Here is a 14750-nt window from a genome sequence, read left to right as displayed (position 1 = left end):
TGTTCTTTTGTGACTGGGTTACTCACACAGGATTATATTTCCTAGATCCATCCATTTGCCTGAGAATTTCACGAATTCGTTGTTTTTAATAGCTGAGTAGTACTCCATTGTGTAAATGCATCACATTTTCTGTATCCATTCCTCTGTTGAGGGACATCTGGGTTCTCTCCAGATTCTGGCTATTATGAATAAGGCTGCTATGAGCATAGTGGAGCATGTGTCCTTATCACATGTTGGAACATCTTCTGGGTATATGCCCATTACTGTTATTGCTGGATCAATTTTCTGAGGAACCGCCAGACTGATTTCCAGAGTGGTTGTACAAGCTTGCAATCCCACCAGCAGTGGAGGAGTGTTCCTCTTTCTCCACATCCTTGTCAGCATCTGCTGTCACCTGAGTTTTTCATCTTAGCCATTCTGAGTGGTGTGAGGTGGAATCTCAGGGTTGTTTTGATTTGCATTTCCCTGATGATTAAGGATGTTGAACATTTCTTTAGGTGTTTCTCAGCCATTTGAAATTCCTCAGTTGAAAATTCTTTGTTTAGCTCTGTACTCCATTTTTAATGGGGTTATTTGGTTCTCTGGAGTGTAACTTTTTGAGCTCTTTGTATATTTTGAATATTAGCCCTCTGTCAGATGTAAGGTTGGTAAAGATTTGTTCCGCTTCTGTCGGTTGTCATTTTGTCCTGTTGACAGTGTCCTTTGCCTTGCAGAATCTTTTCAATTTTATGAGTCCCCATTTGTCTAAGGTTAATTTTAGAGCCTGACCCATTGGTGTTCTGTTCAGGAAAATTTCCCCTGTGCTGATGTGTTTGAGGTTCTTCCCCACTTTCTCCTCTATAAGTTTTAGTGTCTCTGGCTCTATGTGGAAGTCCTTGATCCACTTGGACTTGAGCTTTGTACAAGGAGATAAGAATGGATCAATTCGAATTGTTCTACATGCTTACCATCACTTGAGCCAGCACCATTTGTTGAATATATTGTCTTTTTTTCACTCCTTGTTTTTGGTTTCTTTGTCAATGATCAGGTGGGTTTAACTCTGGGTCTGTAATTCTATTTCATTGATCTACCTGTCTGTCTCTGTACCAATACCATGCAGTTTTTATCACTACTGCTCTGTAGTACAGCTTGAGGTCAGGGATGGAGATTTCCTCTGGAAGTTCTCTTATTGTTGAGAATAGTGTTTGCTATCCTGGTTTTTTTGTTATTCCAGATGAATTTCAGAATTGCTGTTTCTGTCTCTGTGAAGAATTGAGTTGGGATTTTGATGGGATTGCATTGAATCTATAGATTGCTTTTGGTAAGATGGCTATTTTTACTATGTTAATCCCGCCAATCCATGAATATAGGAGAACTTTACATCTTCTGAGGTCTTCTTCAATTTCTTTCTTCAGAGAATTGAAGTTTTTGTCATACAGATCTTTCTCTTGCTTGGTCAGTCACACCAAGATATTTTATATTACTTGTGAGTACTGTGAAGGGTGTCATTTCCCTAATTTCTTTCTCAGCCCATTTATCCTTTGAGTTGAGGAAGACTACTGATTTGATTAATTGTATTTTTTTAATTCCGTTAGAAGTTTTTTACTTCCAATCTTATTGGCATTGTCTTTAGATTAAAGTCATAAAGCAGCAGATGAATTAACACTTATGAAAGTACAATTTATAAAGCACCACAAAAGGTAACATATTAGTTTGCAGGAACAAATAACTATGAGATAGTAGTACAAATTTAGTAGAATAAAGTCTTCATGCGAAGAATCAGATTCCTTTTATCAATATGTGTTATGAAGATTAAAGGCACCGTGAAAAAGGAAATGCTTTCAAGCAAATACTTGAATATATATCCTGAATATATAAATCCTGTGATGCTTAGAGGTTGCTAAGTCATTTCCAGCAGGGTGAGGTTTGAGCCTCAGTCATAGGAAAAGGTTACTAATAGCTACAAGTTATACCTTCCTCAAGGTAGGGGTGGGTGGGTGTGCCACCTCAATCCTGACTTCATTATTTACACTGGCCCATTGATTTCTTTCTACACAACTAAGTGGCCCATGGTTACATTGTATCTGTTTTGTGGATGAGGAAAACTCATCAGTAAAGAGTGAGTTAAGTTCTACATGTTGTAGTCCTATTCCTGAGTTGGCAGTTAGACACTGTTCTAAACTCAATTGCTCTGCCCTTTAGAATCTCAGGATCAACAAATTTGATAGCTAAGGAAATTGAAGTACAAAGAGATTGAATAGTCTCTGCTGAGGAGATGGTTCAGTTGTTAACTTCACCTCACACGTGTCAAGCCCAGTGTTAGGAAACACAGCGCCTATGTTAATGCCAGGTAGGCACCTCACCTGTATTCCTAGCACATAAGGAGAAAGGCAGATCTCCAGGGAAAGCTGGCTACCTAGACTAGCTGGACAGATGAACTCAGAGGAGGCGTGAGATACCTTGCCTCATTTGTAAGATGGAGATGTGTCAAAGGAGATACCTGTTGCCCCCTGGTGTCAACATGCATGTGCATCCTCATTCATGCACATAAAACATACACACACTCCTACACTTAAACATGTATATACACCTACCCCCATACAAGCACTGGGTGATCCACAATTATATTTTTATTCTGATTTTTTTCCTGAGTGATCTGCAAACTAAATTCGACTCACTGGCAGGTTGGTGAACTATCTCACACATGTCTACCTGGGTACCATTATGTATAATGTTTGTTTTCAAAATGATCATGATAAGTTACATGATAATTTCTTTCAAATAGGGAGAATTTGCCGCAATAGATCAAAACTTTCAGACTGACTGTGGATGTGTACAGTATCTCTGTGGTAAATATTTTTAAAAATACTTTTTAAATAACACATACTAATTGATGTCTGTTGTTCAGCACATGTATATTTAAACCTGTTTTCTTTGAAAAATAGTATTTCAATTGTGAGCATTCTTTAAACAACTACTATTTTTTGTTCATAATATCTCAAAATGATCTGAGAATTGATAATAAGATGGAAAAAGGAATTATTTTCATCATAGCACTTTTAAGAGGACACTAGAATTTTTCTCTATCACTAAAGTACATGTTATCTAAAATTGTGAACATTTTTTGTTCACTGTGTTATGATTAATGTTAGCATTTAAAATCATGAAATATTAGATGTTCATACTATGCATTAGTTGTTCCTAGGATGTAGAATATTTCTTCAACGGCTTAAAATGCTTCTAAATTTTTTATGTGCAGACTAAAGGAGAACCTCAGAGTTAGAGGCAAGCACAGCTACTGCGCTAGATCCAGTCCCCTCCCAGCCTGCTCAAATACACCACAGTTTATTTCTATTAACATAATAATCACCAAAGTCACAAAGTGTTACAGAATCCCACCGTAAAGGGTACTACTATTATTATTGAATTAGATGTTACATTTATCTAGTGGTCATGATCTATGTCTGGAGAAGGGGCAGCAATACCTTGCTCCTCTCTGAGACCTCATACTTCTGGAAGTTGCTCTAAGATATATCTCTTGAAACATGCTAATACAAATGATTTTACAGGGATATCTATATGTACTATACACTAAGAGATATCTGTGCTATTGATATTGTTAAATAAATCCTTGCGTGGGTAGAAATATGTAATATCTGATGCGATCTTGAAAATTTGCTTCGTCACAATGAAAATATAGATGTTAATATAAGTTCTACCTATTGACTGGTAAGCACAAAAGACAACATTGTGGGGTTTTAAAATATTTATCTATCTATCTATCTATCTATCTATCTATCTATCTATCTATCTATCTATCTATCTATTTATTATTTATTCTAGAAAAGGATGATGTGTGTGTGTTCCAAGAAGTATCAGTATTGAATCCTGGCCAATCTCTAATAAAGTATCTGGAAGAGGACTTTTGTTATACAATCGAATGTCTGGATGAAAAAGATAACACTACCGACTTTCATACTTTGAATGTTACAATGGTGAACTGTTCAAAAGACTGCGACGCTGTAAGTATTGTTTCAAGTTGCTCTGGAGGCCTGGGGAGTTGAAGTTTTTCAGCTAGAGGATTTGAACTCTGTAAATACTTCATGACCCCAACCCTTGACGATCTCCTCAGCACTCGATTATTTTATGAGCTGTGTATTTAAGGCAGACACTCACTTCACTATGAGTGACCTTGCGTTTCCAGAGTTTTCATGTACAGCTTTCTTGTTTGGTTGACCTAAGATTGTTGCGCCTGCTGGATGAATGCTGACTGGTAGAGGCTAACCTGTACTTCATTTCTAACTTGGCTATTTAAAGTAAATTAGTGTTTGAAGTTCTTCATCTTGAACTTCAGGAACGCTTACAGATGTTCAGAGAGAGAGAGCACACTGGAGTTGGAAAACACTTTCAGGACTAGCACGTTAAAATGCTTATGTTGCTGTATGCTAATACTATGCCTGTTTATTATATTCAGCACCAGATATACATTCCATCCTCCAGTGATTATGATTGCTGTGGAACATGTAAAAATATATCCTGCAAATTTATTATGGAAAATGGAACATCAGTTATATATGAGGTAGGGATTTTTACTTCTTAAAAAATGGCCTATGGACAGTAACACTCTGGAATTTTTTTAAAGTGATATTCTCAAATCACAGTAGAAAATGTCATCTGCCACACATCTGCATACATTGTACACCTATACATAGCGTGCACCTCTCCACACATTAATATATTTTGTTTTATTTTAAAATTTTTGATATTTTTTGATAATTTTGTAAATTTTTTTAAAATTGCTTCCTAAGGTAATTTTAATATGGACTTTAATATTTTTCCTGATATAAGAAATGATTTCCAGGAAAAATTGTATCCAATAATTTATGAAGAAGTAAATATTAGTATTTTCATGAAGCTGTTAAATTTTGTTTTTGATTTATTAGATATTATTATTTTATAAATTTATTATTATTGCTGTTGTTTTTGTTGTTTTGTGGAGGAGTCTTTCTGTGTAACAGCTCTGGATGACCTGGATTTGTTTTGTAGACCAGGCTGTCCTTGAACTCACAGAGATATGTCTGCCTGTCTCCCAAGTGCTTGGACTAAAGGTGTGCCTGACTGAACTTAAAGATGTTGATTGCGGTTCTTGGAGGATATCCAGCGAATCATGAATTGAGATAGGTCCTAGAGCAGTGCTTCTCAACCTTCCTGATGCTGCAACCCTTTAATACAGTTCCTCATGTTGTGGTGACCTCTGACCATAAAACTATTTTGTTGCTACTTCATAATTTTAATTTTGCCACTATTATGAATCATAGAAACCCACAGGTTGAGACCCAGTGACCTAGAGCAGAGAATGTGACTTGGTTCATCTTAATTTTTACCCTTCTAAAAGAAGTCTTCAAGAAAGAGCTTGACTGTACTTTTAAATTATAGCTATAACCCGACAAACATGATTATGCAAATGGTTTCCTTTAAACCTGGCAATGAGGGAGCAAGAGGTAATCAATATAAAGAAAGGAGTGTTGTGAGGGGGTGGTTTGTTGTTTTGTTACTAAGTGGTGGATATCAGAGTGAGACATTTAACATTTGATTTTTCGATGATCACCTAGTAGAATTAGTTACCTATGTACTATTTTCCTTCTGGGTGCTTTATTTCATAGTAACATTTCACTTTCATTATGAAACCAAACATATATAAACATGTACTCTGAGTATGTGTGTGTGTCTGTGATCATGAGCACACGTGTGAATATTTATCTTGTATACATGCTTATGTGCATGCATGCTTGTGTGTTTGGGTGTGTGTATGTGTGTGAGTATGAGCACACAGGTGTGAATGATTGTTTTTGCATACATGCTTGTGTGCATGTGTGTGTTTGTGTGTGTGCATGTATGCATGTGTGTATATGTGTCTGGTATAATTGATAAATACAATTGAGGACATTTTCAGATGCACTGCTAACGTTCCAAGAAGCTCTCTCTCTTGCATCGGATTTGGATAAATGAAGATTTAATTAATTTAACTCAGGGCTTTAAGTGATGTAGCAGATCTTAGCAAGAACAACAGTAACTTCCTCTTTTATTCTTAGGAGGGGAGCACCTGGCACTATAACTGCAGCACGTACGAATGTGTTAACACTGAGGAGGGAGCGACGATTCTAAACTACAGCATGGTTTGCCCTCCTTTTAATGAAACTGAATGCAAACTGGTTTGTACTTTGTTTTGTATGGAAATTCTTCATTAACTGTAATTTAGGAAGTACACAGTACTATGTTTTCCAAGGTCCTACTGACACTCAGGCTCATGTCTGTTATAGCTTGTTAGTTTGCTATTTTGAGTTCAAATTTGAGTCCCTCGGAAAGGAGGGAGTCAAATTTGCTGTCTCTAGGCATATATGAATGAATATATATATATATATATATATATATATATACAAGGATAATTGAAAAAGCCTTTGGTCAGCAAATCCAGGCTCCCTTTTAATATAGATAAAATGGTACTTAATTGAGTTTTGCCTTTTTCTCTTAGACAAACACATCGATTTATCGTGTCATTAATACCTCCACATCTGGTGACATTTACCTTGTTTCTCTGGTACAGGCCACTGGAGAATTTAATGTTTTTCTCAGATTCTATAGTTTGGCTCCATTTTATCCTCTATTTTCTCAGAGAAGAATCTATCAAGAGAGATTTTTAAAGTGTTATGATTTTTATTTTAAAACAATCTCTTTCCAGTTTTATTTAGACAACAAGTAATGAATAATGAATTTATTAGATTTAATGAATCATAGGATTTATTCCATTGCATAGAAAAATAACATTGGTTCCCTGATTTTTCCTCTGTATTTATAGCCTTTAATAGTGGCGCCTAACAAGCGATCACGTGCACTAAGGTTATATTTAAGTTCTAGAAAGTGGGGTTTGTTTGAAAAATAAAAGTTTCTCAAAGAAAAATGTTATCTTAACATTTATAATATTTAGAAATTTAATTCATCTAGTTAACATAGTTTAAATTATTTTTGGAGTTAAAAATTAATGACATCTAGTTAGAACAATTTTCATTATTTTATTATCTTAAAAATATGTGGAACATTGTAAAAGTCTTCCTTAAGTAGCATTGTTTTTCTACTTTTTGTATTAAGGAAGACATAATTCAGCTTTTAACAAGATTTCTTGTTCTAAGAAGTTATTAATAGGAATTGTTAAAAACTATCTTTCTATAAAGGCTTTGTAGGAGCTGATAAAATGTCCTGAGAGTTGGCTTTCATTTTCAAGTTAAGAGGAAATGGATAAACCCTGTTATCTTTTACCTTTTACCTGTTTTCTCTTCCTAGAATGAAGGGATTGTGAAGCTTTATAACGAAGGCTGTTGCAAGATCTGTAAGTGAGACTATAGTCCACGCAATGACAGATTACTTTTTCGTGGCTTATATATCGGTTGTGTTCGTCTAACTGTTGGTTCCTGAGATATACTTCATGAAGTCTGCCATTTAAATGCTTTTGTGATGTGTGGTTGATATCCCTGTAACCCAGCCTTTATATTGTGTGACATACATAAACACTTTTATTTAGATAAATTTTCATTTCATTTTTTAGACATTTTGCTATTGTGGCATTTTCTAAAAATCATAGACTAAAAATTTTCTTAAACTTAAAATAATATTATGTGTGTGGGTGTTTTACTTGCGTGTGTGTCTGAGCACCACTTGCATGATGTACCTTCTTGTAGAGACAAGAAGAGGAGAGGGCATCAGATTCTCTGGAACTAGACTTACAGAAGATTGTGGGCCATCATGTGGGTCCTGGGAATCAAACCCCAAGTCCTCTGTAAGAAAACCAGTTATCTTAACCATTGAGCTACATCTCCAGCTTCTAGTCTAGGATTTTAATAAGTTTGAGTTTCAAGTTCACTGTGATCTACCTTGCTTGAAATATACTCAATGACACAAACTTAAGTACATTATGATAAAATGACATTGAGACACCAATGTAGACATTTAAGAGAGTTATAGTATTTTCAGACTTTTTGAACAAATTTATAAGTCTGTATTTCTGGGAAATGCCAAAAGTGAATTATATTTAAATCCTATATTTAGAAATATTCATATTAATTAGTTAAATACCTATAATGTATTTTATATTTGTTTTAATTATGTTTATTTTGGGGTGATATTTGAATAATTTAAAGACTGAACTAGAATAGAGAATTATTTATGCAACCAACCATTTCTATTTTTAAAAATATGAGCTTATATGAAAATAAAGGTAAACGTTTTTAAAAATTACAAATGCAGAAATTTAGAATTTATCTAGAGGTGCTTTTGGGTTATAGTTTTGGTTAATGATGTCATGATAGACAGATTGATTGTTAGATATATGCTGAAGTGTTTCTCAGATAAGATTTCTAAGAATCCTAAAGAACTGAATCCTATGAGTATGTACATATAGAGTATTATTTGGTACAAAAGTCCCCCTCAATAAATCCTGGAATTATTCTGATTTTCAGCTCAAAGAAGTTAAGCAACCTCTCATTTCCATTTGGTATGAGCCCAGCATTAAACCATAAATAAGATCCCCCCCTTCCAAGAGAATGAAAAAGAAAAAAATATCAATTACAACTTGATATTCATTTTACTGTGTTACTTTCTATGTCTACTGTAACTCATGACCTCACAAATCAGATGGCTTAGCTAATAAAGGCCAGGGATTTATTGTGTCACAGATCTGGAGTTCCCAAACTGAGATGTTGATATACAGCTCTCTAATGAGTTCAGTGAGAAAATGATCTCTGTCCTTGACTTACAGATACTGTCTTCATATTTATATCAGGTTTCTGTTTTTGTTTTTGTATATATGTGTGTGTTTCTCCAAATTTCCCTTTTTATAAGGGCCAGTCATATTGCATTATAACCTACATATTGATCTCATTCTCATCTGATTGCCAAACAAAAATCACATTCTACAGCTCTACTAAACTCAGGAGGAGTTGAGGGACACAATTCAGTTGACCAGAACTGTACTGACTGAGCCTGGGGAATACAGTAACACACATTTTAGTTACTAGAATCTACTGAAACATCCAACGATATATTTTTTCTCTTCATTGACAATAAACTAATTTTTTAAAAGAATTATTTATTTATTATATATAAGTACACTGTAGCGGTCTTCAGACATCCCAGAAGAGGGCATCAGATCTTATTATGGATGGTTGTGAGCCATCATGTGGTTGCTGGGATTTGAACTTAGGACCACATCCAGTCTATGGAGGAAGGTGTAACTTCCTGAAATAATTAGGAAATCAAGCCTTAGAGCAGGAGATCCCATTAGACAAGAATAAATACAGTTACACCATAGTTCAGAAGAGCAGGCAGTGCTCTTAACTGCTGAGCCATCTCTCCAGGCCAAAAATTAAACTAATTTTTATTCAGTCTTTTCTGAATGCCACGAGAGCTGATGTCTTTCAATTATCTATTATATCAGGAAAACAGGAATTAAATTTATCTATAGAATCTAAAAGGCTTTTGTTCATCTATTCTTACTTATTCCTTTGACAGCTTTGGAGTCTAAACTCTCCTTTAGATACAAGAGAGAGGCACGGTCATATTCAAAGACAAGGCCATTGTAATTGTCCCCATAATACCAGCCCATGATAATTAGCAGACAAGTTAGTGTGTTTATTTTCTAAGTGCTGAGAGGGGAAGAACTGAGTGGTTAAACTGATATAGGGTGCACTCGTACTCTGGCTGTTTAGACATGACCATATCCAGTCCTTGGAGGAAGGTATAACTTCCTGAAATAATTAGGAAATCAAGCTTCAGAGCAGGAGATCCCATTAGACAAGAATGAATATAGTGACACCATAGTTCACCTCTGCCGAGCTCTTTGTGTTGCAGAATAATGGCAAACGGCTTTAGTAACTCACTTCTGCTGTGTCAGGGAATGGGAAGTGGTTTAGGCATTGCATTGACATTAGGGGACCTTTGTCACAGGTTGAGATTCTGAATGACCAGGTTGTGTTGTAGAGATTGTGGAGTTTGGATATTACCACAAGTACTGTGATAAAGAAAATATACTCCAAAGAAATCTGTGAGGAATATATATAGGACATATTTGTAGGAATAAAATATTCAACTAACCAATAATGAATAATATTGTCCCATATATTTATTGACATTTTTTTTCCTTGACAAGGGCAGTTTAATTTCAGCCCACCACTAGCTATCCATCACTCCTCGAACTAGAGTAGTTTAGCTTTACCTGTTGGGGTTTTATATTTGCATGTATTTTAACTAAAACTATTATGGATAAAGTCACATGAAAATTGATATGTAATTCTATCATTCAATAAGTAAGTATACGGAACAGAATGTGTCAGTGATTTCCCTAGAGAATGAGTCAGTGATTTCCCTAGAGTGACAAAGCAAGTCAGACGCAGAGCAGGGTAAGAATCCTGGTCTTGGTGTCCTGATTCAGACTCAATGCATTATCAAACACTGGTTAAATATACATCCCTGGGTATATTATAATGTAATACTCAGGTGCACATTGGTGCATACAACTGTGTCATGAATGATTATAAGGTGTTTTTTTAAATTTGAAATTAAAAAGGGCATTTCAGAGCCATAGAATAAAGAATGAATCACTCATGCATTACAATAATGCTGACAAGTAATTAAAATTTTATATTTAGCATATTAATGAAAACTTATAAAATGTATTTCGGTTTTATTCAAAAATTGTGTGTTAATCAATTACTTTTACATATTACATATTTACATGTATTTAAACCTAAAAATTCATTTTCCATATTTGTAACACTTTTGACTAATGATAATAATGATTATTCTAAGCTAATTAGGCAAAAGGTGAAAATAATTCTGAATCTAGAAGGTATAAGCTATATGGAAGGAGAAAATAGATATTGCACATACAATATGAAGAGTAGATTGTGAAAAATAATTTTATACTGACTATATGTTTTGAATAAAGACACCATTTTCCAATATAATTCTATTTATATTTAAATTATGGAAGCATTTTTGCACAGAATTTCAATAGTTATTTATTATTATCTTAAGTCATGTGTACTATATATGTGTATATGTATGAGCATGTTCATATAAGTATGGTCCGTGGAGAAGGCCTAGAGGTGTCAGGCTCCCTGGAACTGGAGATAGAGTGTTGTGAGCCATGTGATACAGATGCTGGGGCCTCCATTTATCTGGAGTAGCAGCAAGGGCTCTTAACCACTTAACCATCTCTCCACCTCTTACATGGGCTTTTTGAAGAAAAAGTACATTTTCTTTTCCAGGCAAACGAGAAGAGCGAATATGCCAGAAAGTGATCATTAAATCCATCATAAAGAAACAGGACTGTGTAAGCCAAAGCTCTGTAAGTAGCAATGTAAGAGCGGGTACATAAAGAACATGTGTGTTTCTGGAACTCACTGGGTCACTGACATGGGGGACTGGCAAACAAGCCGAGAAAATGACAGCATACAATATTGAACTTTGAGAGTGTTCCTGCACTCTAATATTCAACCATTCTATTTCCAAATTATACATTATTCTTAGCATAAATAATCAACAGTTCTCAGTGATAACTGAAATCCAGAGGGACAGGCACTCAATCTACATGTGTTTGACTGTGTTTTATCTTTAGCCTTGTGATTTTGATCAAGGAGTGTATTCTGGGTTGTTAATTCACTCCTTTAAGAATGGCATGTTCAGTTCTATGCACCACAGCATGATACCAGTGACAATAGAATTATTGGGCTAGGATTACGTCATTCCATATATGTACTCAGTTATGCACGTGCAAGCTGTTCTTTGAGTTATGTAAGCATTGCTTTATTCAGTACAACTGTGTAACGACCCTTTGATGTATCTATGAATCATGTTCTAATGTAATATTTCTATCCTCATTTATACACATAGAGGTTTTGAGAATGAAATGATTAAAAAAAAAAAACGCTCTTACTCTTACTGACGCCCTGAAGGAATGAAATGATCACCAGTATTGGCTGATCTTGCAGACCTCTTTTCTCATGATCTCTCCTTGCAGATTAGTGTGGCATCTTGTGATGGGAAATGCCCATCGGCTACCATATATAACATCAATGTTGAAAGTCACCTGAGGTTCTGCAAGTGCTGTCGTGAAAATGGAGTGCGGAACGTGACGGTGCCTCTGCACTGCTCAGGAAATGGCACTGAAGTAATGTACACGCTCCAGGAGCCGATGGACTGCACATGCCAGTGGAACTGAGTGGAACTGAGTGCTTGCATTCCGAGGATGTTGCACAACAGGATCATGTCAGGCAGCATCATCTTTCATCACTGTTATTTAGGCACATGGCAGACTTGTACCCTATGATGTGTCTTTATCACTCTTGCGATTTGAAAACCTAACAGTGGATTCAAAACACATATAGTTTTAATGGAAAAAATTAGATTGGTTGTTTTATTTTAGTGAATTAAATTATTGTAAGTTGTTTAGCTGAAATGCGGTCACATTTAAAACTGTAGGGTAGGACAAATTAAGTCTTAGTGTAAAGTAGAAGCTTGTGCTGCAGGATGCTTTCCATTCAGTCCCTTGTGCCCTTGTTTTGGTTTTGGTTTCCTTTGTTTTGATTTGCAAAGTCTTCCAATGCTGTCCAAACTGAGGTAGACTTTAATTTTTCTTTCCTAGTCTTATCAATGTGATTCGTTGTAATTGGCTCATAGATAATCATAGTGAGTTGTGTTTCTTAGAAACAGAACATAGAATTGTAGGATGTTGGCTTAGTTAACACCTCAAAAAATATTAGGAATGCTATTGCAAATTCCCCTAATTATTATTATTTTTTACATGTGATGGTACCACAACATTTCTGGGACTTCTACAACAATGTAGCAACAATGTGGTGAGTTTACATTAAGGACTTGACTCCTTTCTAGATATTTTGGGTTCTGGTTTCATGATCCTCTATTGTAAATGATAAAGCAAGGTGATTTTTAAAAAGTCACAGAATCTTCCATTACTAGAAAGCACTGGATAGGATTAAAAAGTTTTTAAGACCAATATCCTTTTAGAATGCTCATGCATACAATAATAGTTATTTCAATTTTTAAGGGAAAGAAAACCATAGTGTCGTTCATTATTTAGAGGAAGACCAGGAGCTATATTTTTATACCATTAAAATTATTAATTATATTGTTATTATTTATCATTTAGTTTAGTTAACATTTATCACTGGGGACTGGTTCTAAATATATCAGTACACTATGAAACCTGAGGGCAACTTTGCCATTAAAACTGCTGCTTTGTCAGTGAAGGGACATACAGTTATCTGAACGTATTCATAACATTAGAATGGAATGCCGCTCTCTGAAACTACAGCAAATCATTGGCATTTGCAAATAATTTGCTCTGAGATCTTTGCAAATTTCCAAAGCCTTTCTACCAGGGAGTATAGAATTATTTGAGTTTCCTCCGTAGTAAAACGAGAATGCCTTAGTGTGATTGTGATTACCAATGAAGGTCAGTGTCAATAAAAGCACATTAAAATTTCATTGACAAGCCAATGCTTGGATTTTAATAGGATAGTGCCAGCTTGAGCTATGTGACTTGTTTTCAAACATTAATGTTTCCATTTAAAAATCATGCTTCTAAGAAATACTGTAGTTATGAAGTGTTTGGATTTCCAGGGTTTCTTAATAATGTGTAAAAGTATTACCTGGAACGTCCCGATGTCTACTCTACATGGAAATGATTTACATTGTTTGTTTTAATACCGGCATTTTCTCTAGATATAAACATTTTTGCATCTGTGATTATTCGCATATTGATGGAGTTGGACATTCTTGTCTAAATACATTAACATTTTACATAAAGACATCATGTATCTCAATCAGAAATTTGTAATATATGTTACCTATCACTTTCCTGTAAATTCTATTCTCTGTGGACTATCTATTATTAATTATTAACTGATCTTTAAATCAGTTTGTGGGGAGAAGAGAAGTATTCTTCTGCTATTTTATAAACAAGAAATAAAATAAATACGTGTTGAAGTTTTGTGATGTGTTTGGTGGTGTTCTAAACAAGGAGGACAGAGGCAAAACAGGCCACACACAATTTCTTCTGTGAAACTTCGAGTTCAAAAAGAAAGCCGTCCTTTACTAATTATATATGTGAGGAAATCTAAATGGAGGCCTGAAAACAGATAGGAATATAGTATAAGTTATCACTCAAGTCCTCAGAAAGGCAAAGACAGACTTTCAGTGATGGCTGTTTGTAGGCATAACTTTTTTTTGCAACCTACATTTAATAAGGGTTCCACCTCTCCTCTCGCCCACCACCCAGCAGAAGTAGTGGAAGAGAAAAATTGTTTGGATATGGGGGACAGGGACCTGTCCGGCCATCGTTCTCTGAAGGCGAGCTCAATCCTCCTGGGCAGCAGTTGTAGGAACAATTGAAAAATTACTTGAACAGAAATTTATTTGGGTTTTTATATCCACTGACATTAGAATAAACTGAAAATGAATCCATAATTTCTATGTGGAATAAACCCAGAGAAGTTCTAACAGAAAAATAGGGAAGAAATTGTTATCTTGTACTGGGGGAGGGGAATTATTCTAAGTTTCACTGAATATACAGCAGCCTCCACACCATGATGAATACGTTTAATGAGAAAATCTGACGCAAGGTAAATCTGCATGAAAGTAAGAAGTGTCAAAAGAAAACCATGAAACTGGATGGTGATATGTCACAAAAAGAAGTGACA

General features: G+C 35.1%; 1 protein-coding gene across 2 annotated transcripts in view; it reads left to right on the top strand.

The window, feature by feature from the left end:
- Window positions 1-14026, top strand: part of Otogl (otogelin like) — a 142413-nt gene extending 128387 nt beyond the window's left edge. For both annotated transcript variants that reach the window (XM_021174947.3, XM_085843441.1), the window contains exons 52-58: window positions 2765-2828; window positions 3823-4001; window positions 4454-4558; window positions 6072-6191; window positions 7318-7363; window positions 11298-11377; window positions 12050-14026. In XM_021174947.3, coding sequence (XP_021030606.2) covers window positions 2765-2828; window positions 3823-4001; window positions 4454-4558; window positions 6072-6191; window positions 7318-7363; window positions 11298-11377; window positions 12050-12250 — 795 coding nt within the window. In that variant the 3' untranslated portion in view covers window positions 12251-14026. The remainder of the gene's footprint in view (window positions 1-2764; window positions 2829-3822; window positions 4002-4453; window positions 4559-6071; window positions 6192-7317; window positions 7364-11297; window positions 11378-12049) is intronic.
- Window positions 14027-14750: the final 724 nt, after the last annotated feature.

This window comes from Mus caroli, unplaced genomic scaffold, assembly GCF_978045245.1.
Source record: "Mus caroli unplaced genomic scaffold, Mus_caroli_1 scaffold_9, whole genome shotgun sequence".
Taxonomy (NCBI): Eukaryota; Metazoa; Chordata; class Mammalia; order Rodentia; family Muridae; genus Mus; species Mus caroli.
Note: the sequence above shows the minus strand (reverse complement) of the source record. Positions and strands in the feature narration are given on the sequence as shown.